At 49.4% G+C, this 24,618-nt stretch overlaps 1 protein-coding gene across 9 annotated transcripts in view; it reads right to left on the bottom strand.

Annotated features, from left to right (window-relative positions):
* The window catches only part of SYNCRIP (synaptotagmin binding cytoplasmic RNA interacting protein), a 392,640-nt gene that overhangs the window by 329,025 nt on the left and 38,997 nt on the right, over positions 1-24,618 (bottom strand). For all 9 annotated transcript variants that reach the window (XM_069235574.1, XM_069235575.1, XM_069235576.1 and 6 more), the window contains exon 3: positions 4,527-4,645. In XM_069235574.1, the coding sequence (XP_069091675.1) occupies positions 4,527-4,645 (119 nt within the window). The remainder of the gene's footprint in view (positions 1-4,526; positions 4,646-24,618) is intronic.

Raw genomic sequence — 24,618 nt, 5'->3', positions numbered from 1 at the left:
GGCATCCAGATAAGTCCCTTGTAACTGGTACTTCTAGTACCAAGGGCCCTGATGCCAAGGAAGGTCTCTAAGGGCTGCAGCATGTCTTATGCCACCCTGGAGACCTCTCACTCAGCACAGACACCCTGCTTGCCAGCTTGTGTGTGCTAGTGAGGACAAAACGAGTAAGTCGACATGGCACTCCCCTCAGGGTGCCATGCCAGCCTCTCACTGCCTATGCAGTATAGGTAAGACACCCCTCTAGCAGGCCTTACAGCCCTAAGGCAGGGTGCACTATACCATGGGTGAGGGTACCAGTGCATGAGCATGGTACCCCTACAGTGTCTAAACAAAACCTTAGACATTGTAAGTGCAGGGTAGCCATAAGAGTATATGGTCTGGGAGTCTGTCAAACACGAACTCCACAGCACCATAATGGCTACACTGAAAACTGGGAAGTTTGGTATCAAACTTCTCAGCACAATAAATGCACACTGATGCCAGTGTACATTTTATTGAAAAATACACCACAGAGGGCACCTTAGAGGTGCCCCCTGAAACTTAACTGACTATCTGTGTAGGCTGACTAGTTTCAGCAGCCTGCCACAAACCGAGACATGTTGTTGGCCCCATGGGGAGAGTGCCTTTGTCACTCTGAGGCCAGTAACAAAGCCTGCACTGGGTGGAGATGCTAACACCTCTCCCAGGCAGGAATTGTCACACCTGGCGGTGAGCCTCAAAGGCTCACCTCCTTTGTGCCAACCCAGCAGGACACTCCAGCTAGTAGAGTTGCCCGCCCCCTCCGGCCAGGCCCCACTTTTGGCGGCAAGGCCGGAGAAAATAATGAGAAAAACAAGGAGGAGTCACTGGCCAGTCAGGACAGCCCCTAAGGTGTCCTGAGCTGAAGTGACTCTAACTTTTAGAAATCCTCCATCTTGCAGATGGAGGATTCCCCCAATAGGGTTAGGATTGTGACCCCCCTCCCCTTGGGAGGAGGCACAAAGAGGGTGTACCCACCCTCAGGGCTAGTAGCCATTGGCTACTAACCCCCCCAGACCTAAACACGCCCTTAAATTTAGTATTTAAGGGCTACCCTGAACCCTAGAAAATTAGATTCCTGCAACTACAAGAAGAAGGACTGCCTAGCTGAAAACCCCTGCAGAGGAAGACCAGAAGACGACTACTGCCTTGGCTCCAGAAACTCACCGGCCTGTCTCCTGCCTTCCAAAGATCCTGCTCCAGCGACGCCTTCCAAAGGGACCAGCGACCTCGACATCCTCTGAGGACTGCCCCTGCTTCGAAAAGACAAGAAACTCCCGAGGACAGCGGACCTGCTCCAAGAAAGGCTGCAACTTTGTTTCCAGCAGCCTTGAAAGAACCCTGCAAGCTCCCCGCAAGAAGCGTGAGACTTGCAACACTGCACCCGGCGACCCCGACTCGGCTGGTGGCGATCCAACACCTCAGGAGGGACCCCAGGACTACTCTGATACTGTGAGTACCAAAACCTGTCCCCCCTGAGCCCCCACCGCGCCGCCTGCAGAGGGAATCCCGAGGCTTCCCCTGACCGCGACTCTTTGAACCTAAAGTCCCGACGCCTGGGAGAGACCCTGCACCCGCAGCCCCCAGGACCTGAAGGACCGGACTTTCACTGGAGAAGTGACCCCCAGGAGTCCCTCTCCCTTGCCCAAGTGGAGGTTTCCCCGAGGAATCCCCCCCTTGCCTGCCTGCAGCGCTGAAGAGATCCCGAGATCGCTCATAGACTAACATTGCGAACCCGACGCTTGTTTCTACACTGCACCCGGCCGCCCCCGCGCTGCTGAGGGTGAAATTTCTGTGTGGGCTTGTGTCCCCCCCCGGTGCCCTACAAAACCCCCCTGGTCTGCCCTCCGAAGACGCGGGTACTTACCTGCAAGCAGACCGGAACCGGGGCACCCCCTTCTCTCCATTCTAGCCTATGTGTTTTGGGCACCACTTTGAACTCTGCACCTGACCGGCCCTGAGCTGCTGGTGTGGTGACTTTGGGGTTGCTCTGAACCCCCAACGGTGGGCTACCTTGGACCAAGAACTGAACCCTGTAAGTGTCTTACTTACCTGGTAAAACTAACAAAAACTTACCTCCCCCAGGAACTGTGAAAATTGCACTAAGTGTCCACTTTTAAAACAGCTATTTGTCAATAACTTGAAAAGTATACATGCAATTTTTATGATTTAAAGTTCCTAAAGTACTTACCTGCAATACCTTTCAAATGAGATATTACATGTAGAATTTGAACCTGTGGTTCTTAAAATAAACTAAGAAAATATATTTTTCTATACAAAACCTATTGGCTGGATTTGTCTCTGAGTGTGTGTACCTCATTTATTGTCTATGTGTATGTACAACAAGTGCTTAACACTACTCCTTGGATAAGCCTACTGCTCGACCACACTACCACAAAATAAACAACTTCCTACACTACCCTACTATGCCTGTGAACCTGTAGACAGGTTTCAGATGTTAGGACTCTGGATCTCACTGGTAGAGTACTCCCCCCGGAAGGAGTTACTTCCTGTATTTCAAGAAGGACAAAATGTAATTCACATTTTGTTTCCTACAATTCCTTTGCAAATTACCCAAGCTAGTCTTAGTCCACTGTATTAAAGCATACGAGGTATTAACATCAGACATCCGTCCCCATGGAGAGAGGCAGCTCCTGAGTGCCCTTAATAAGCTGCATAAGGCTCCCTCATCTCCCACTATTGCCAGATGGGTTAGGTGGGCCAGGCAGGAACCTGGCATTGATATAAAGGTATTTATAGCCCTCCAGACCGAATGGGCACCAGTCTCAAAAGCTTTTGCTCTGGGAGCTCACCTGGTAGTATTCTCAAAGCGGTCAACTGGGCTTCAGATTATACCTTTAAAAGGTTTTACTTTAAGCCAGTCCTCAGCAGTGTATCGCTGGTTGTGGATAAGCTTTAAACCAGCCTAATCCTTGCCTCCGGTGCCGACGTAGAATGAAAAATGTCTTATCTATTGAAAAAGAAAAAATTCTATCAAGGACACAGAGGTGAGGATTAACCCAGCCAGTGCTTTCACGAGCTTTGTGGTTTTCCGGGCAGCCAAAGCTGCTGCCATCCTGTAGACAGGTTTCTACCATCCTGCTGCTTGAACAGCTCAAGCCCAGGAAGGCAGAACAAACGATTTCCTTTGGAAGAGGGAGGCAACACCCTCGCCCTTTGGAAATAGGTGTTACATGGCTTGGGAAGGGTAACCTACCCAAGCCACTGGTATGCTTTGAAGGACACATTTGGTCCCCTCCTTGCATAAACCAGTCTGCACTGGTTCAGGGACCTCCAGTCCCTGCTCTGGCGTTAAACTGGACAATGGAAAAGGGAGTTACCACTCCCCTGTCCATCACCACCCCAGGGGTGGTGCCCAGAACTCCTCCAGGTGGTCACTGGATTCTGCCATCTTGAATCCAAGATGGGCAGAGGTCTCTGGGAGCATAAGTGGCCAGACAGGCAGGTGACGTCACAGCCCCCTCCTGCAAGGTGGTCACCCTGCTAGGTGACCAATCGTCCTTTTAGGGCTATAAAGGGTCTCCCTCTTGGGTGGGTCATTAGATTTGACGTGCAAGATTCCAGCAGGACTCCTCTGCAACTTGTACTTCGACTTCTGGCCACTGGAACCATCACTGGACTTCACAGGAACCTACAATCTGCAGCAGCGATAACTTCGCTCAGCAACATTGTTTCTCCGGGTCCTTCCAGCAACTGCAACATTTCACCGGCTGTGCATCCACTGAGGGCGACCTCGACCTGATATAGAATACTCAGTGAACATTTTCATGTCATTCGAGTTACGTGTAGATCCTAAAGTAAGCCCTTCCCTTCAGCCACCTCGGGTGGAGAATCTATGTGGAAGATCACTCAGTGCTGGGACTGCACAGGTGACCTGAGATTCTTGCAGATCAATCAGGTAGCAGGACCTAAAAATATGGGTCTGGAGCTAGTATGGAGATGGGCATTATGAGCCAAGAGCAAACAAGCTTGTGCAGTGTGAAACACACAGCGTCCAATGGATCTCATGAGTCTACATGTAATGTACACAAACCAGGACATCTTTCATACATGGCGCAGACAAGATAAAATCCAAGGCACCAGTTATAGTGACTGAATTGATCTTTTACAGGTAGTCTCTTAAGCCATGTGGCTTGACTATAATTATGGTTCAAACACAGTAATGAAGACTGTATTGAGGGGGCAGTAGCCACTGTCACTGCAAAGGGGTTAACTTTCGGTGCTCCCCAGGCATGAAAGCCCAGCTCTAAAGCTGACAAATTGTAACCCCTGTGGACACACAATAGTCATTAGGAAAAAAACAAAGGGCTGAAGAGAAGTACCAGGGTACCACAGTACTCCTTTACCAAGAAATGGAGAGGACTTTTTTCTCAACAAATTCTCAGTGGAAATAGACACCTGAAATTTAAAACCAAGATAAAAAAAATACTTTGCCAGAGAACAGATTTGCAAACATTCCAATAAGCAAAAAAAAAAAAAACTGTTACCTGAACGTGTGACAGGTCGCTGTCTTTAAACTGCTGTAAAACAGCTAGTGCACCATCTTCGTTAAATTCCTTTAAAGCTTCAATAGCCCGTTCATCTAAATCACTGTGTGCAACTAAGCCTAATACAAAACAAAAGAAAAATTGACTCAATGCATTGCACAAGACAAATTTTTATTATCATATAACCAAATTATTTTACACAGGAAGGACCAACATTTCGCACTGTCAGAAGAAAACCATATATATATATTTTTTTTTTTTAGAAGTAAACATGTGCCTCTGATGTATATAATCATTACAGACTGTTTAAAAACAACAAAAAAACAAGAAAAAAGGCTACAACCATACAGTACTAAAACAAACATCTACAAACCGTAGTAAACAAACTTCAATAAGATCAAGCTTTGTCAAAACAATAAAAATGAATGAAAATATAGAATAATTTGGAGAATTAATTCATGATGGCCTATCATTAGTAACATTTGTTTCACTGACTTGGAAAAAGCAGATTAGCCTATATAATATGACTTTGGTGTGGATACACAGCTGAGATTATGATCAACATCTAAGTATGAACAAGGGCTGGTGAATGAATCCCTAAAGTTTTGATGCAACAGGGGTTAGAGATGCAAAGGAAATAGAGGAAAGTAGATAACTACTAACTTGGAAGAGTTGAACATCAGGGACATGTGAGCCACCCAATTTCAAATTGCAGTGGGACAATCAGAGATGTGTCAGAGTGTAAGCTGCCTGTAAGGAAATGCCTCCTTGGCATGGTTACCCCCTGACTTTTTGCCTTTGCTGATGCTATGTTTTGAATTGAAAGTGTGCTGAGGCCTGCTAACCAGGCCCCAGCACCAGTGTTCTTTCCCTAACCTGTACTCTTGATTCCACAATTGGCACACCCTGGCATCCAGATAAGTCCCTTGTAACTGGTACCCCTGGTACCAAGGGCCCTGATGCCAGGGAAGGTCTCTAAGGGCTGCAGCATATCTTATGCCACCCTAGGGACCCCTCACTCAGCACAGACACACTGCTTGCCAGCTTGTGTGTGCTGGTGAGAACAAAACGAGTAAGTCGACATGGCACTCCCCTCAGGGTGCCATGCCAACCTCACACTGCCTATGCAGTATAGATAAGTCACCCCTCTAGTAGGCCTTACAGCCCCAAGGCAGGGTGCACTATACCATAGGTGAGGGCACCAGTGCATGAGCACTGTGCCCCTACAGTGTCTAAGCCAAACCTTAGACATTGTAAGTGCAGGGTAGCCATAAGAGTATATGGTCTGGGAGTCTGTCAAACACGGACTCCACAGCACCATAATGGCTACACTGAAAACTGGGAAGTTTGGTATCAAACTTCTCAGCACAATAAATGCACACTGATGCCAGTGTACATTTTATTGTAAAATACACCCCAGAGGGCACCTTAGAGGTGCCCTCTGAAACCTAATCCAACTACCTGTGTAGGCTGACTGGTTCTAGCAGCCTGCCACACTCGAGACATGTTGCTGGCCACATGGGGAGAGTGCCTTAGTCACTCTGTGGCCTGTAACAAAGCCTGCACTGGGTGGAGATGCTATCACCTCCCCCAGGCAGGAGCTGTAACACCTGGCGGTGAGCCTCAAAGGCTTACCCCCTTTTTTCCAGCACCGCAGGGCACTCCAGCTAGTGGAGTTGCCCGCCCCCTCCGGCCACAGCCCCACTTTTGGCGGCAAGGCCGGAGGAGATAATGAGAATAACAAGGAGGAGTCACTGGCCAGTCAGGACAGCCCCTAAGGTGTCCTGAGCTGAAGTGACTCATTTTTAGAAATCCTCCATCTTGCAGATGGAGGATTCCCCCAATAGGGATAGGAATGTGACCCCCTCCCCTTGGGAGGAGGCACAAAGAGGGTGTACCCACCCTCAGGGCTAGTAGCCATAGGCTACTAACCCCCCAGACCTAAACACGCCCTTAAATTTAGTATTTAAGGGCTTCCCTGAACCTAAGAATATAGATTCCTACAACTTACCGAAGAAGAAGACTGCTGAGCTGAAAACCCCTGCAGAAGAAGACGACACCAACTGCTTTGGCCCCAGTCCTACCGGCCTGTCTGCTGCCTTCTAAAGAAACCTGCTCCAGTGACGCTTTCTCCAGGACCAGCGACCTCTGAATCCTCAGAGGACTGCCCTGCTTCCAAGAGACCAAGAAACTCCCGAGAACAGCGGCCCTGTTCAACCAAGACTGCAACTTTGTATCCAGAGGAGCAGATTTAAAGACCACTGCAATCCCCGCAAGAAGCGTGAGACTTGCAACACTGCACCCGGTGACCCTGACTCGACTGGTGGAGAACCAACACCTCAGGGAGGACCCTCCGGCGACTCCGAGACTGAGTAACCAAAGTTGTCCCCCCTGAGCCCCCACAGCGATGCCTGCAGAGGGAATCCCGAGGCTCCCCCTGACCGCGACTGCCTGACTCTAAAATCCCGACGGCTGGAAAAGACCCTGCACCCGCAGCCCCCAGCACCTGAAGGATCGGAACTTCAGTGCAGGAGTGACTCCCAGGAGGCCCTCTCCCTTGCCCAGGTGGTGGCTACCCCGAGGAGCCTCCCCCTTGCCTGCCTGCACCGCTGAAGAGACCCCTTGGTCTCCCATTGATTTACATTGCGAACCCGACGCTTGTTTGCACACTGCACCCGGCCGCCCCCGCGCTGCTGAGGGTGTACTTTCTGTGTGGACTTGTGTCCCCCACACCCCCCCCCGGTGCCCTACAAAACCCCCCTGGTCTGCCCTCCGAAGACGCGGGTACTTACCTGCTAGCAGACCGGAACCGGGGCACCCCCTTCTCTCCATTGAAGCCTATGCGTTTTGGGCACCACTTTGAACTCTGCACCTGACCGGCCCTGAGCTGCTGGTGTGGTGACTTTGGGGTGGCTCTGAACCCCCAACGGTGGGCTACCTTGGACCCCAATCTTAACCCCGTAGGTGGTTTACTTACCTGCAAGAACTAACAATACTTTACCTCCCCCAGGAACTGTGAAAATTGCACTGTGTCCACTTTTAAACAGCTTATTGTGTTTTATGAAAAAAGTATATATGCTACTGTGATTATTCAACGTTCCTAAAGTACTTACCTGCAATACCTTTCAAATGAGATCTTACATGTAGAATTTGAACCTGTGGTTCTTAAAATAAACTAAGAAAATATATTTTTCTATAACAAAACCTATTGGCCTGGATTTGTCTCCGAGTGTGTGTTCCTCATTTATTGCCTGTGTGTATGTACAACAAATGCTTAACACTACTCCTTTGATAAGCCTACTGCTCGACCACACTACCACAAAATAGAGCATTAGAATTATCTCTTTTTGCCACTATCTTAGCTCTAAGGGGAACCCTTGGACTCTGTGCATACTATTCCTTACTTTGAAATAGTGCATACAGAGCCAACTTCCTACACTGCCAAAAAAGGAGATGTCACCAAGTGTTGTGGTGCAGAGAGAATATAAGAGGCCCTAACACTGATCCTTGGTGGACACTCACCGTAAGAGGCGTTAGTGGGGATCTATTAGGACTTTTACTCAACTAAGACAAAGCACATATGTAGAAGGAAAACCAATGGAGAGCAGTCTTCTTGATGCCCAGCGTTTGAAGGGAATATAGATGTGAGGTGTAATTCAGTGTCATATAAGCACAAGAGTCAAAAGAACAGAGATTGGAGAGAGGGAATTGTGGTGAGCAGGAGATAAAGTTGGTGAGCGATGTTTCCATTTACAAGTATCTACCTTTCACAGTCAAGTTCTTCCAGTAGAGAAACAACACTACCATCACTGGTGGCAGCTGTCCAACTGGAAACTTGTCTCCAGAGAAGGCTGTAGCACCAATTCAAAACAGTGTCTTCAGAATAACAGGGTAAAAAAGGATGGTTGAAAAAACACGAAGACTGTTTCCTCCAGTCAACAGAGTCTACCCCACTTCAAGGGTCCCACTCATGCCAGAGAAAACTTACCACAGACTAAGCACTTGAATGATGTTAACACTTCTCTGAAAACCACCTTTTGTATATAGGAGCTGGGATTTTCGAGGTGGTCATCACCAGCCTTCAGAAGAAACAATATCTTTTACAGTACAAACACAGGTTTTGAAACATGGAGAACCTCTGGGTGACTCAATTGGCTTGTTCACAGAAGGAAAAAAAAAAAGCCAGAGGACAGGATCACACAGCTAGCCAGAGCATGCAGAAGGTTTTAGTCAACAGTGCAATACCTTTGCTCACTTCTCTTTAGGAGATGTTAGTTCAAAAGTACAGGAAAACTAAAAGATGTCAAAGAACATATAAACTAGATTCATCTAAGATTGATGAGTTTCATACTTTTGAACTTAAGTGCACCTAAAAATGGAAGGGATGTTATACTTGTAGGAAGTTGGCTCTGTATGTGCTATTTCAAAGTAAGGAATAGCATGCACAGAGTCCAAGGGTTCCCCTTAGGAGGTAAAATAGTGGTAAAAATAGATAATACTAATGCTCTATTTTGTGGTAGTGTGGTCGAGCAGTAGGCTTATCCAAGGAGTAGTGTTAAGCATTTGTTGTACATACACATAGACAATAAATGAGGTACACACACTCAGAGACAAATCCAGCCAATAGGTTTTTGTATAGAAAAATATATTTTCTTAGTTTATTTTAAGAACCACAGGTTCAAATTCTACATGTAATATCTCATTCGAAAGGTATTGCAGGTAAGTACTTTAGGAACTTCAAATCATCAAAATTGCATGTATACTTTTGGAGTTATTGACAAATAGCTGTTTTAAAAGTGGACACTTAGTGCAATTTTCACAGTTCCTGGGGGAGGTAAGTTTTTGTTAGTTTTACCAGGTAAGTAAGACACTTACAGGGTTCAGTTCTTGGTCCAAGGTAGCCCACCGTTGGGGGTTCAGAGCAACCCCAAAGTCACCACACCAGCAGCTCAGGGCCGGTCAGGTGCAGAGTTCCAAGTGGTGCCCAAAACGCATAGGCTAGAATGGAGAGGAGGGGGTGCCCCGGTTCCGGTCTGCTTGCAGGTAAGTACCCGCGTCTTCGGAGGGCAGACCAGGGGGGTTTTGTAGGGCACCGGGGGGGACACAAGCCCACACAGAAATTTCACCCTCAGCGGCGCGGGGGCGGCCGGGTGCAGTGTAGAAACAAGCGTCGGGTTCGCAATGTTAGTCTATGGGAGATCTCGGGATCTCTTCAGCGCTGCAGGCAGGCAAGGGGGGGGTTCCTCGGGGAAACCTCCACTTGGGCAAGGGAGAGGGACTCCTGGGGGTCACTTCTCCAGTGAAAGTCCGGTCCTTCAGGTCCTGGGGGCTGCGGGTGCAGGGTCTCTCCCAGGCGTCGGGACTTTGGATTCAAAGAGTCGCGGTCAGGGGAAGCCTCGGGATTCCCTCTGCAGGCGGCGCTGTGGGGGCTCAGGGGGGACAGGTTTTGGTACTCACAGTATCAGAGTAGTCCTGGGGTCCCTCCTGAGGTGTTGGATCTCCACCAGCCGAGTCGGGGTCGCCTGGTGCAGTGTTGCAAGTCTCACGCTTCTTGCGGGGAGCTTGCAGGGTTCTTTCAAAGCTGCTGGAAACAAAGTTGCAGCCTTTCTTGGAGCAGGTCCGCTGTCCTCGGGAGTTTCTTGTCTTTTCGAAGCAGGGGCAGTCCTCAGAGGATGTCGAGGTCGCTGGTCCCTTTGGAAGGCGTCGCTGGAGCAGGATCTTTGGAAGGCAGGAGACAGGCCGGTGAGTTTCTGGAGCCAAGGCAGTTGTCGTCTTCTGGTCTTCCTCTGCAGGGGTTTTCAGCTAGGCAGTCCTTCTTCTTGTAGTTGCAGGAATCTAATTTTCTAGGGTTCAGGGTAGCCCTTAAATACTAAATTTAAGGGCGTGTTTAGGTCTGGGGGGTTAGTAGCCAATGGCTACTAGCCCTGAGGGTGGGTACACCCTCTTTGTGCCTCCTCCCAAGGGGAGGGGGGTCACAATCCTAACCCTATTGGGGGAATCCTCCATCTGCAAGATGGAGGATTTCTAAAAGTTAGAGTCACTTCAGCTCAGGACACCTTAGGGGCTGTCCTGACTGGCCAGTGACTCCTCCTTGTTGCTTTCTTTGTTCCCTCCAGCCTTGCCGCCAAAAGTGGGGGCCGTGGCCGGAGGGGGCGGGCAACTCCACTAAGCTGGAGTGCCCTGCTGGGCTGTGACAAAGGGGTGAGCCTTTGAGGCTCACCGCCAGGTGTTACAGCTCCTGCCTGGGGGAGGTGTTAGCATCTCCACCCAGTGCAGGCTTTGTTACTGGCCTCAGAGTGACAAAGGCACTCTCCCCATGGGGCCAGCAACATGTCTCTAGTGTGGCAGGCTGCAGGAACTAGTCAGCCTACACAGACAGTCGGTTAAGTTTCAGGGGGCACCTCTAAGGTGCCCTCTGGGGTGTATTTTGCAATAAAATGTACACTGGCATCAGTGTGCATTTATTGTGCTGAGAAGTTTGATACCAAACTTCCCAGTTTTCAGTGTAGCCATTATGGTGCTGTGGAGTTCGTGTTTGACAGACTCCCAGACCATATACTCTTATGGCTACCCTGCACTTACAATGTCTAAGGTTTTGTTTAGACACTGTAGGGGTACCATGCTCATGCACTGGTACCCTCACCTATGGTATAGTGCACCCTGCCTTAGGGCTGTAAGGCCTGCTAGAGGGGTGTCTTACCTATACTGCATAGGCAGTGAGAGGCTGGCATGGCACCCTGAGGGGAGTGCCATGTCGACTTACTCGTTTTGTCCTCACTAGCACACACAAGCTGGCAAGCAGTGTGTCTGTGCTGAGTGAGAGGTCTCCAGGGTGGCATAAGACATGCTGCAGCCCTTAGAGACCTTCCTTGGCATCAGGGCCCTTGGTACTAGAAGTACCAGTTACAAGGGACTTATCTGGATGCCAGGGTCTGCCAATTGTGGATACAAAAGTACAGGTTAGGGAAAGAACACTGGTGCTGGGGCCTGGTTAGCAGGCCTCAGCACACTTTCAATTGTAAACATAGCATCAGCAAAGGCAAAAAGTCAGGGGGCAACCATGCCAAGGAGGCATTTCCTTACACAACCCCCCCCAAACGAAAGAGGATGAGACTAACCTTTCCCAAGAGAGTCTTCATTTTCTAAGTGGAAGAACCTGGAAAGGCCATCTGCATTGGCATGGGCAGTCCCAGGTCTGTGTTCCACTATAAAGTCCATTCCCTGTAGGGAGATGGACCACCTCAACAGTTTAGGATTTTCACCTTTCATTTGCATCAGCCATTTGAGAGGTCTGTGGTCAGTTTGAACTAGGAAGTGAGTCCCAAAGAGGTATGGTCTCAGCTTCTTCAGGGACCAAACCACAGCAAAGGCCTCCCTCTCAATGGCACTCCAACGCTGCTCCCTGGGGAGTAACCTCCTGCTAATGAAAGCAACAGGCTGGTCAAGGCCATCATCATTTGTTTGGGACAAAACTGCCCCTATCCCATGTTCAGAGGCATCAGTCTGCACAATGAACTGCTTAGAATAATCTGGAGCTTTTAGAACTGGTGCTGAGCACATTGCTTGTTTCAGGGTGTCAAAGGCCTGTTGGCATTCCACAGTCCAGTTCACTTTCTTGGGCATTTTCTTGGAGGTGAGTTCAGTGAGGGCTGTCACAATGGATCCATATCCCTTCACAAACCTCCTGTAATACCCAGTCAAGCCAAGGAATGCCCTGACTTGAGTCTGGGTTTTTGGAGCTACCCAGTCCAGAATAGTCTGGATCTTGGGTTGGAGTGGCTGAACTTGGCCTCCACCTACAAGGTGGCCCAAGTAAACCACAGTTCCCTGCCCTATCTGGCATTTGGATGCCTTGATAGAGAGGCCTGCAGATTGCAGAGCCTTCAAAACCTTCTTCAGGTGGACCAGGTGATCCTGCCAGGTGGAGCTAAAGACAGCAATATCATCAAGATAAGCTGTGCTAAAGGACTCCAAGCCAGCAAGGACTTGATTCACCAACCTTTGGAAGGTGGCAGGGGCATTCTTTAAACCAAAGGGCATAACAGTAAACTGATAATGCCCATCAGGTGTGGAGAATGCTGTTTTCTCTTTTGCTCCAGGTGCCATTTTTATTTGCCAGTACCCTGCTGTCAAGTCAAAGGTACTTAAGAATTTGGCAGCACCTAATTTATCTATGAGCTCATCAGCTCTTGGAATTGGATGAGCATCTGTCTTGGTGACAGAATTGAGCCCTCTGTAGTCCACACAAAACCTCATCTCTTTCTTTCCATCTTTGGTGTGAGGTTTGGGGACTAAGACCACTGGGCTAGCCCAGGGGCTGTCAGAGCGCTCAATTACTCCCAATTCTAGCATCTTGTGGACTTCCACCTTGATGCTTTCCTTAACATGGTCAGACTGTCTAAAGATTTTGTTTTTGACAGGCATGCTGTCTCCTGTGTCCACATCATGGGTACACAGGTGTGTCTGACCAGGGGTTAAGGAGAAGAGTTCAGGAAACTGTTGTAGGACTCTCCTACAATCAGCTTGCTGTTGGCCAGAGAGGGTGTCTGAGTAGATCACTCCATCTACTGTGCCATCTTTTGGGTCTGATGACAGAAGATCAGGGAGAGGTTCACTCTCTGCCTCCTGATCCTCATCTGTTACCATCAACAGATTCACATCAGCCCTGTCATGGAAGAGCTTAAGGCGGTTCACATGGATCACCCTCTTGGGGCTCCTGCTTGTGCCCAGGTCCACCAGGTAGGTGACCTGACTCTTCCTTTCCAGCACTGGGTAAGGGCCACTCCATTTGTCCTGGAGTGCCCTGGGAGCCACAGGCTCCAGAACCCAGACTTTCTGCCCTGGTTGGAACTCAACCAGTGCAGCCTTTTGGTCATACCAAAACTTCTGGAGCTGTTGGCTGGCCTCAAGGTTTTTGGTTGGCTTTTCCATGTACTCTGCCATTCTAGAGCGAAGGCCAAGTACATAGTCCACTATGTCTTGTTTAGGCTCATGAAGAGGTCTCTCCCAGCCTTCTTTAACAAGAGCAAGTGGTCCCCTTACAGGATGACCAAACAGAAGTTCAAAGGGTGAGAATCCTACTCCCTTCTGTGGCACCTCTCTGTAAGCGAAAAGCAGACATGGCAAGAGGACATCTGTAGGAAGTTGGCTCTGTATGTGCTATTTCAAAGTAAGGAATAGCATGCACAGAGTCCAAGGGTTCCCCTTAGAGGTAAAATAGTGGTAGAAATAGATAATACTAATGCTCTATTTTTGTGGTAGTGTGGTCGAGCAGTAGGCTTATCCAAGGAGTAGTGTTAAGCATTTGTTGCACATACACATAGACAATAAATGAGGTACACACACTCAGAGACAAATCCAGCCAATAGGTTGTTATATAGAAAAATATCTTTTCTTAGTTTATTTTAAGAACCACAGGTTCAAATTCTACATGTAATATCTCATTCGAAAGGTATTGCAGGTAAGTACTTTAGGAACTTCAAATCATAAACATTGCATGTATACTTTACAAGTTATTGACAAATAGCTGTTTTAAAAGTGGACACAGTGCAATTTTCACAGTTCCTGGGGGAGGTAAGTTTTTGTTAGTTTTACCAGGTAAGTAAGACACTTACAGGGTTCAGTTCTTGGTCCAAGGTAGCCCACCGTTGGGGGTTCAGAGCCACCCCAAAGTCACCACACCAGCAGCTCAGGGCCGGTCAGGTGCAGAGTTCAAAGTGGTGCCCAAAACACATAGGCTAGAATGGAGAGAAGGGGGTGCCCCGGTTCCGGTCTGCTTGCAGGTAAGTACCCGCGTCTTCGGAGGGCAGACCAGGGGGGTTTTGTAGGGCACCGGGGGGGACACAAGCCCACACAGAAATTTCACCCTCAGCAGCGCGGGGGCGGCCGGGTGCAGTGTAGAAACAAGCGTCGGGTTCGCAATGTTAGTCTATGAGAGATCTCGGGATCTCTTCAGCGCTGCAGGCAGGCAAGGGGGGGGTTCCTCGGGGAAACCTCCACTTGGGCAAGGGAGAGGGACTCCTGGGGGTCACTTCTCCAGTGAAAGTCCGGTCCTTCAGGTCCTGGGGGTTGCGGGTGCAGGGTCTCTCCCAGGCGTCGGAACTTTAGGTTCAAAGAGTCGCGGTCAGGGGAAGCCTCGGGATTCCCTCTGCAGGCGGCGCTGTGGGGGCTCAGGGGGGACAGGTTTTGGTACTCACAGTATCAGAGTAGTCCTGGGGTCCCTCCTGAGGTGTCGGATCTCCACCAGCCGAGTCGGGGTCGCCGGGTGCAGTGTTGCAAGTCTCACGCTTCTTGCGGGGAGCTTGCAGGGTTCTTTCAAAGCTGCTGGAAACAAAGTTGCAGCTTTTCTTGGAGCAGGTCCGCTGTCCTCAGGAGTTTCTTGTCTTTTTGAAGCAGGGGCAGTCCTCAGAGGATGTCGAGGTCGCTGGTCCCTTTGGAAGGCGTCGCTGGAGCAGGATCTTTGGAAGGCAGGAGACAGGCCGGTGAGTTTCTGGAGCCAAGGCAGTTGTCGTCTTCTGGTCTTCCGCTGCAGGGGTTTTCAGCTAGGCAGTCCTTCTTCTTGTAGTTGCAGGAATCTAATTTTCTAGGGTTCAGGGTAGCCCTTAAATACTAAATTTAAGGGCGTGTTTAGGTCTGGGGGGTTAGTAGCCAATGGCTACTAGCCCTGAGGGTGGGTACACCCTCTTTGTGCCTCCTCCCAAGGGGAGGGGGTCACAATCCTAACCCTATTGGGGGAATCCTCCATCTGCAAGATGGAGGATTTCTAAAAGTTAGAGTCACTTCAGCTCAGGACACCTTAGGGGCTGTCCTGACTGGCCAGTGACTCCTCCTTGTTTTTCTCATTATTTTCTCCGGCCTTGCCGCCAAAAGTGGGGCCTGGCCGGAGAGGGCGGGCAACTCCACTAGCTGGAGTGTCCTGCTGGGTTGGCACAAAGGAGGTGAGCCTTTGAGGCTCACCGCCAGGTGTGACAATTCCTGCCTGGGGGAGGTGTTAGCATCTCCACCCAGTGCAGGCTTTGTTACTGGCCTCAGAGTGACAAAGGCACTCTCCCCATGGGGCCAGCAACATGTCTCGGTTTGTGGCAGGCTGCTAAACTAGTCAGCCTACACAGATAGTCGGTTAAGTTTCAGGGGGCACCTCTAAGGTGCCCTCTGGGGTGTATTTTACAATAAAATGTACACTGGCATCAGTGTGCATTTATTGTGCTGAGAAGTTTGATACCAAACTTCCCAGTTTTCAGTGTAGCCATTATGGTGCTGTGGAGTTCGTGTTTGACAAACTCCCAGACCATATACTCTTATGGCTACCCTGCACTTACAATGTCTAAGGTTTTGTTTAGACACTGTAGGGGTACCATGCTCATGCACTGGTACCCTCACCTATGGTATAGTGCACCCTGCCTTAGGGCTGTAAGGCCTGCTAGAGGGGTGTCTTACCTATACTGCATAGGCAGTGAGAGGCTGGCATGGCACCCTGAGGGGAGTGCCATGTCGACTTACTCGTTTTGTCCTCACTAGCACACACAAGCTGGCAAGCAGTGTGTCTGTGCTGAGTGAGAGGTCTCCAGGGTGGCATAAGACATGCTGCAGCCCTTAGAGACCTTCCTTGGCATCAGGGCCCTTGGTACTAGAAGTACCAGTTACAAGGGACTTATCTGGATGCCAGGGTCTGCCAATTGTGGATACAAAAGTACAGGTTAGGGAAAGAACACTGGTGCTGGGGCCTGGTTAGCAGGCCTCAGCACACTTTCAATTGTAAACATAGCATCAGCAAAGGCAAAAAGTCAGGGGGCAACCATGCCAAGGAGGCATTTCCTTACAACATCCCATCTCCTTTTGAGCTTTTCTGGGAGCCCCATGATCATGCCCTTTAATGTCTTGTTGAATCTCTCAACTAAGCCATTAGTTTGTGGATGGTAAGGTGTAGTGAATTTATAAGTCACTCCACACTCATTCCACATATGTTTCAGGTATGCTGACATGAAGTTGGTACCTCTGTCAGACACCACCTCCTTAGGGAAACCCACTCTGGTAAAGATACCAATGAGGGCCTTGGCTACTGCAGGGGCAGTAGTCGACCTAAGGGGAATAGCTTCAGGATACCTAGTAGCATGATCCACTACTACTAGGATGTACATATTTCCTGAGGCTGTGGGAGGTTCCAGTGGACCAACTATGTCCACACCCACTCTTTCAAAGGGGACCCCCACCACTGGAAGTGGAATGAGGGGGGCCTTTGGGTGCCCACCTGTCTTACCACTGGCTTGACAGGTGGGGCAGGAGAGGCAAAACTCCTTAACCATGTTGGACATATTGGGCCAGTAGAAGTGGTTGACTAGCCTCTCCCACGTCTTGGTTTGTCCCAAATGTCCAGCAAGGGGAATGTCATGGGCCAATGTTAGGATGAACTCTCTGAACAGCTGAGGCACAACCACTCTCCTAGTGGCACCAGGTTTGGGGTCTCTGGCCTCAGTGTACAGGAGTCCATCTTCCCAATAGACCCTATGTGTTCCACTTTTCTTGCCCTTGGACTCTTCAGCAGCTTGCTGCCTAAGGCCTTCAAGAGAGGGACAGGTTTCTTGTCCCTTACACAGCTCCTCCCTTGAGGGTCCCCCTGGTCCTAAGAGCTCAACCTGATAAGGTTCAAGCTCCAAAGGCTCAGTTCCCTCAGAGGGCAGAACTTCTTCCTGAGAAGAGAGGTTCCCTTTCTTTTGCTGTGTTGCAGTTGGCTTCCCAACTGACTTTCCTGTTCTCTTGGTAGGCTGGGCCATTCTTCCAGACTCCAGCTCTACTTGTTCACCCTGTGCCTTGCACTGTGCTCTTGTTTTCACACACACCAGTTCAGGGATACCCAGCATTGCTGCATGGGTTTTTAGTTCTACCTCAGCCCATGCTGAGGACTCCAGGTCATTTCCAAGCAGACAGTCCACTGGGATATTTGAGGAGACCACCACCTGTTTCAGGCCATTGACCCCTCCCCATTCTAAAGTAACCATTGCCATGGGATGTACTTTTCTCTGATTGTCAGCGTTGGTGACTGTGTAAGTTTTTCCAGTCAGGTATTGGCCAGGGGAAACCAGTTTCTCTGTCACCATGGTGACACTGGCACCTGTATCCCTCAGGCCCTCTATTCTAGTCCCATTAATTAAGAGTTGCTGTCTGTATTTTTGCATGTTAGGCGGCCAGACAGCTAGTGTGGCTAAATCCACCCCACCCACAGAAACTAGAGTAGCTTCAGTGTGGACCCTGATTTGCTCTGGGCACACTGTTGATCCCACTTGGAGACTAGCCATACCAGTGTTACCTGGATGGGAGTTTGGAGTGGAACCTTTCTTGGGACAGGCCTTGTCTCCAGTTTGGTGTCCATGCTGTTTACAGCTATGACACCAGGCCTTTTTGGGATCAAAGTTTTTACCCTTGTACCCATTGTTTTGTGAAGAGGCTCTGGGCCCACCCTCCTGTGCAGGTTTTTGGGGGCCTGTAGAAGACTCTTTACTATTTTTAGTTTTGGTTGTCTCATCACCCTTCCCCTGGGGAGTCTTTGTGACCCCTTTCTTTTGGTCACCCCCTGTTGAAGTCTTGGACACCCTTGTCTTGACCCAATGGTCCGCCTTCTTTCCCAATTCTTGGGGAGAAATTGGTCCTAGGTCTACCAGATGCTGATGCAGTTTATCATTGAAACAATTACTTAACAGGTGTTCTTTCACAAATAAATTGTACAGCCCATCATAATTACTTACACCACTGCCTTGAATCCAACCATCTAGTGTTTTCACTGAGTAGTCTACAAAGTCAACCCAGGTCTGGCTCGAGGATTTTTGAGCCCCCCTGAATCTAATCCTATACTCCTCAGTGGAGAATCCAAAGCCCTCAATCAGGGTACCCTTCATGAGGTCATAAGATTCTGCATCTTGTCCAGAGAGTGTGAGGAGTCTATCCCTACACTTTCCTGTGAACATTTCCCAAAGGAGAGCACCCCAGTGAGATCTGTTCACTTTTCTGGTTACACAAGCCCTCTCAAAAGCTGTGAACCATTTGGTGATGTCATCACCATCTTCATATTTAGTTACAATCCCTTTAGGGATTTTCAACATGTCAGGAGAATCTCTGACCCTATTTATGTTGCTGCCACCATTGATGGGTCCTAGGCCCATCTCTTGTCTTTCCCTCTCTATGGCTAGGATCTGTCTTTCCAAAGCCAATCTTTTGGCCATCCTGGCTAACTGGATGTCCTCTTCACTGGAGTTATCCTCAGTGATTTCAGAGGTGTTGGTCTCTCCTGTGAGGGAACCAGCATCTCTGACTATTATTTTTGGAGTCAGGGTTTGAGAGACAATGTTCTCCCTAGATAGGACTGGTAGGGGGGAATTTTCCTCCAAGTCACTATCCTCTTCCTCTGAGTTGCCACCCTCAGAGGGGTTGGCCTTTTCAAACTCTGCCAAAAGCTCCTGGAGCTGTATTTTGGTAGTTTTGGGGCCCATTGTTATTTTCTTTATTTTACAGAGTGACCTTAGCTCCCTCATCTTAAGATGGAGGTAAGGTGTGGTGTCGAGTTCCACCACAGTCACATCTGTGCTAGATATTTTGCTTCTAAAAGTTGGAATACTTTTTAAGAATCTACAACTGGTTCTAGAATCTAATTCAAACTTTTACAAACTTTTAAACTCTAAAAGAAATGCTAAACAGGATCTAACACAAGGCCCTAGCAGGTCTTTTAAGAATTTAGAAAACTTTTCAAATTGCAAAAATCAATTTCTAATGACAATTTTGGAATTTGTCGTGTGATCAGGTATTGGCTGAGTAGTCCAGCAAATGCAAAGTCTTGTACCCCACCGCTGATCCACCAATGTAGGAAGTTGGCTCTGTATGTGCTATTTCAAAGTAAGGAATAGCATGCACAGAGTCCAAGGGTTCCCCTTAGAGGTAAAATAGTGGTAAAAATAGAGAATACTAATGCTCTATTTTGTGGTAGTGTGGTCGAGCAGTAGGCTTATCCAAGGAGTAGTGTTAAGCATTTGTTGTACATACACATAGACAATAAATGAGGTACACACACTCAGAGACAAATCCAGCCAATAGGTTTTTGTATAGAAAAATATCTTTTCTTAGTTTATTTTAAGAACCACAGGTTCAAATTCTACATGTAATATCTCATTCGAAAGGTATTGCAGGTAAGTACTTTAGGAACTTCAAATCATAAAAATTGCATGTATACTTTTCGAGTTATTGACAAATAGCTGTTTTAAAAGTGGACACTTCGTGCAATTTTCACAGTTCCTGGGGGAGGTAAGTTTTTGTTAGTTTTACCAGGTAAGTAAGACACTTACAGGGTTCAGTTCTTGGTCCAAGGTAGCCCACCGTTGGGGGTTCAGAGCAACCCCAAAGTCACCACACCAGCAGCTCAGGGCCGGTCAGGTGCAGAGTTCCAAGTGGTGCCCAAAACGCATAGGCTAGAATGGAGAGGAGGGGGTGCCCCGGTTCCGGTCTGCTTGCAGGTAAGTACCCGCGTCTTCGGAGGGCAGACCAGGGGGGTTTTGTAGGGCACCGGGGGGGGACACAAGACCACACAGAAATTTTACCCTCAGCGGCGCGGGGGCGGCCGGGTGCAGTGTAGAAACAAGCGTCGGGTTCGCAATGTTAGTCTATGGGAGATCTCGGGATCTCTTCAGCGCTGCAGGCAGGCAAGGGGCGGGTTCCTCGGGGAAACCTCCACTTGGGCAAGGGAGAGGGACTCCTGGGGGTCACTTCTCCAGTGAAAGTCCGGTCCTTCAGGTCCTGGGGGCTGCGGGTGCAGGGTCTCTCCCAGGCGTCGGGACTTTGGATTCAAAGAGTCGCGGTCAGGGGAAGCCTCGGGATTCCCTCTGCAGGCGGCGCTGTGGGGGCTCAGGGGGGACAGGTTTTGGTACTCACAGTATCAGAGTAGTCCTGGGGTCCCTCCTGAGGTGTTGGATCTCCACCAGCCGAGTCGGGGTCGCCGGGTGCAGTGTTGCAAGTCTCACGCTTCTTGCGGGGAGCTTGCAGGGTTCTTTCAAAGCTGCTGGAAACAAAGTTGCAGCCTTTCTTGGAGCAGGTCCGCTGTCCTCGGGAGTTTCTTGTCTTTTCGAAGCAGGGGCAGTCCTCAGAGGATGTCGAGGTCGCTGGTCCCTTTGGAAGGCGTCGCTGGAGCAGGATCTTTGGAAGGCAGGAGACAGGCCGGTGAGTTTCTGGAGCCAAGGCAGTTGTCGTCTTCTGGTCTTCCTCTGCAGGGGTTTTCAGCTAGGCAGTCCTTCTTCTTGTAGTTGCAGGAATCTAATTTTCTAGGGTTCAGGGTAGCCCTTAAATACTAAATTTAAGGGCGTGTTTAGGTCTGGGGGGTTAGTAGCCAATGGCTACTAGCCCTGAGGGTGGGTACACCCTCTTTGTGCCTCCTCCCAAGGGGAGGGGGTCACAATCCTAACCCTATTGGGGGAATCCTCCATCTGCAAGATGGAGGATTTCTAAAAGTTAGAGTCACTTCAGCTCAGGACACCTTAGGGGCTGTCCTGACTGGCCAGTGACTCCTCCTTGTTGCTTTCTTTGTTCCCTCCAGCCTTGCCGCCAAAAGTGGGGGCCGTGGCCGGAGGGGGCGGGCAACTCCACTAAGCTGGAGTGCCCTGCTGGGCTGTGACAAAGGGGTGAGCCTTTGAGGCTCACCGCCAGGTGTTACAGCTCCTGCCTGGGGGAGGTGTTAGCATCTCCACCCAGTGCAGGCTTTGTTACTGGCCTCAGAGTGACAAAGGCACTCTCCCCATGGGGCCAGCAACATGTCTCTAGTGTGGCAGGCTGCTGGAACTAGTCAGCCTACACAGACAGTCGGTTAAGTTTCAGGGGGCACCTCTAAGGTTCCCTCTGGGGTGTATTTTGCAATAAAATGTACACTGGCATCAGTGTGCATTTATTGTGCTGAGAAGTTTGATACCAAACTTCCCAGTTTTCAGTGTAGCCATTATGGTGCTGTGGAGTTCGTGTTTGACAGACTCCCAGACCATATACTCTTATGGCTACCCTGCACTTACAATGTCTAAGGTTTTGTTTAGACACTGTAGGGGTACCATGCTCATGCACTGGTACCCTCACCTATGGTATAGTGCACCCTGCCTTAGGGCTGTAAGGCCTGCTAGAGGGGTGTCTTACCTATACTGCATAGGCAGTGAGAGGCTGGCATGGCACCCTGAGGGGAGTGCCATGTCGACTTACTCGTTTTGTCCTCACTAGCACACACAAGCTGGCAAGCAGTGTGTCTGTGCTGAGTGAGAGGTCTCCAGGGTGGCATAAGACATGCTGCAGCCCTTAGAGACCTTCCTTGGCATCAGGGCCCTTGGTACTAGAAGTACCAGTTACAAGGGACTTATCTGGATGCCAGGGTCTGCCAATTGTGGATACAAAAGTACAGGTTAGGGAAAGAACGCTGGGGCCTGGTTAGCAGGCCTCAGCACACTTTCAATTGTAAACATAGCATCAGCAAAGGCAAAAAGTCAGGGGGCAACCATGCCAAGGAGGCATTTCCTTACTATACTTTAACACTTTCTATTTTTTCCTCTTACCTGCTTCTGAAAAGCTAAACATATCTTACTTAACTGAATGATATGCTGTCTTTCTAGCCACTATGGAAAAAGACCAATCTAAACAACTGACCTTAAATGCCCATTCTATTCAGCTGGGTGAAGGGAAAGGCTCAACTTCGACAACAAAACAATTTTGAAGGAGAAAAATTGATAGTGCTCCGAAGAACACCGTCACCCACCCCCAATTTAGGTAGGTTAGGAAACGAGGGATGAAAAAGTAAAATTACATCCTTTCTGGCTACCAGGTAAGTACCTGGGTTCTCGGGGATCAGACCAGGGGTTTTTATAGAGCAGTTGGGGGGGTCCGCCGGGTGCAGTGTGCAAAGATGGTGTTGGGTTTTGTGTTGAAATCAATGGAGGGACCCGGGGGTCACTCTGGCGATGCAGGCAGGGCACAGGGGCTTCTCGGGCCAGTCACCGACTGGGAAAAGATGAGGGCCGCCTGCTGGTCACTCAGGGTGCAGTGCTTCTTTCAGGCATTGGGTTCTTTGTCACCAGGCAGTCACTGTCAGGGGGAGGCTCTGGATTCTCTCTGCAGGCATCACTGTGGGGGCGCAGGGAGGTAGTTTCAGGGTGTCCACGTCATCTTAGTCGCCTGGGATTCCTCTCTGCGGTGTTGGTTCTCCTGAACTCGTGCTGGGGGCGTCGGGTACAGAGTGTGAAGTCTCACCCTTCCGGCGGAAAGAGAGTTCTTTGAAAGCAGTTTCAGGTTTCGAACAGTGCCGCTGTTCTCGGGAGGTTCTTGGTCCTTCGGGTTCAGGGCAGTCCTCTGAGACCTCAGAGGTCGCTGGTCCCTGTCGGATGCGTCGCTATACAGATTCTTTGAGTCTGGAGACCGGCCGGTAGGGCTGGGGCCAGAGCAGTTGTTGTCTCCGTCATCTCTGCGGGGCTTTCAGGTCAGCAGTCCTTCTTGTAGGTTGCAGGAATCTGATGTCCTAGGTTCAGGGTCACCCCTAATAGTCTGGGGGGCAGTTGCCAATGGCTACTGTCCTTGAGGGTGGCTTCACCCTCTTTGTGCCTCCTCCCTGAAGGGAGGGGGGCACATCCCTATTCCTACTGGGGGAATCTTTCAAACTCAAGATGGAGGATTACTAAAGGCAAGGGGTCACCTGAGCTCAGGACACCTTAGCGGCTGTCCTGACTGGTGGGTGACGACTCCTTGTTTTCCCCCATTATCTCCTCCAGCCATGCCGCAAAAAGTGGGGGCAGTGGCCGGAGGGGTGGGCATCTCCATTAGCTGGGATGCAGTCACAAAAGGCATGAGCCTTTGAGGCTCACCGCCAGGTGTTACAGTTCCTGCAGGGAGAGGTGAGAAGCACCTCCACCCAGTACAGGCTTTGTTCCTGGCCACAGAGTGACAAAGGCCCCTCACCCTATGTGGCCAGAAACTCGCCTGGTTGTGGCAGGCTGGCAGAAACTAGCACTAGGAGTCGGACAGGTATTCATGGGGCATCTCTAAGATGCCCTCTGGGAGTATTTTACAATAAATCCCACACTGGCATCAGTGTGCATTTATTGTAAAATTATTATAGTGTAAAATATTTTTAGGCCTTTTCTGCCCCTCCCCAGGAGCAGAAATCTCTAGACACCAGGGATATATATATATATATATATATATATATATATATATATATATATATATATATATATATATATTTTTTTTATTTATGTATGTTTTTATGTATGGGGAGCGACCCCTTAGGCAAGGGGGCAAATTGCGTTTAAGCCAAGCCCTTTGGGGGCAGAGCGGCCTATTTTTGTTAGACCAATCTGCCCCCAAGAGGGACAGAAACCACTAGACACCAAGGGGGGGGGGGGATGGGGGGTGTGTGTGTGTGTGTGTAAGGAAATGCCTCCTTGGCATGGTTGCCCCCTGACTTTTTGCCTTTGCTGATGCTATGTTTACAATTGAAAGTGTGCTGAGGCCTGCTAACCAGGCCCCAGCACCAGTGTTCTTTCCCTAACCTGTACTTTTGTATCCACAATTGGCAGACCCTGGCATCCAGATAAGTCCCTTGTAACTGGTACTTCTAGTACCAAGGGCCCTGATGCCAAGGAAGGTCTCTAAGGGCTGCAGCATGTCTTATGCCACCCTGGAGACCCCTCACTCAGCACAGACACACTGCTTGCCAGCTTGTGTGTGCTAGTGAGGACAAAACGAGTAAGTCGACATGGCACTCCCCTCAGGGTGCCATGCCAGCCTCTCACTGCCTATGCAGTATAGGTAAGACACCCCTCTAGCAGGCCTTACAGCCCTAAGGCAGGGTGCACTATACCATAGGTGAGGGTACCAGTGCATGAGCATGGTACCCCTACAGTGTCTAAACAAAACCTTAGACATTGTAAGTGCAGGGTAGCCATAAGAGTATATGGTCTGGGAGTCTGTCAAACACGAACTCCACAGCACCATAATGGCTACACTGAAAACTGGGAAGTTTGGTATCAAACTTCTCAGCACAATAAATGCACACTGATGCCAGTGTACATTTTATTGTAAAATACACCACAGA

This window comes from Pleurodeles waltl, chromosome 5 (genome assembly GCF_031143425.1).
Source record: "Pleurodeles waltl isolate 20211129_DDA chromosome 5, aPleWal1.hap1.20221129, whole genome shotgun sequence".
NCBI classification, from domain to species: Eukaryota; Metazoa; Chordata; class Amphibia; order Caudata; family Salamandridae; genus Pleurodeles; species Pleurodeles waltl.
Note: the sequence above shows the minus strand (reverse complement) of the source record. Positions and strands in the feature narration are given on the sequence as shown.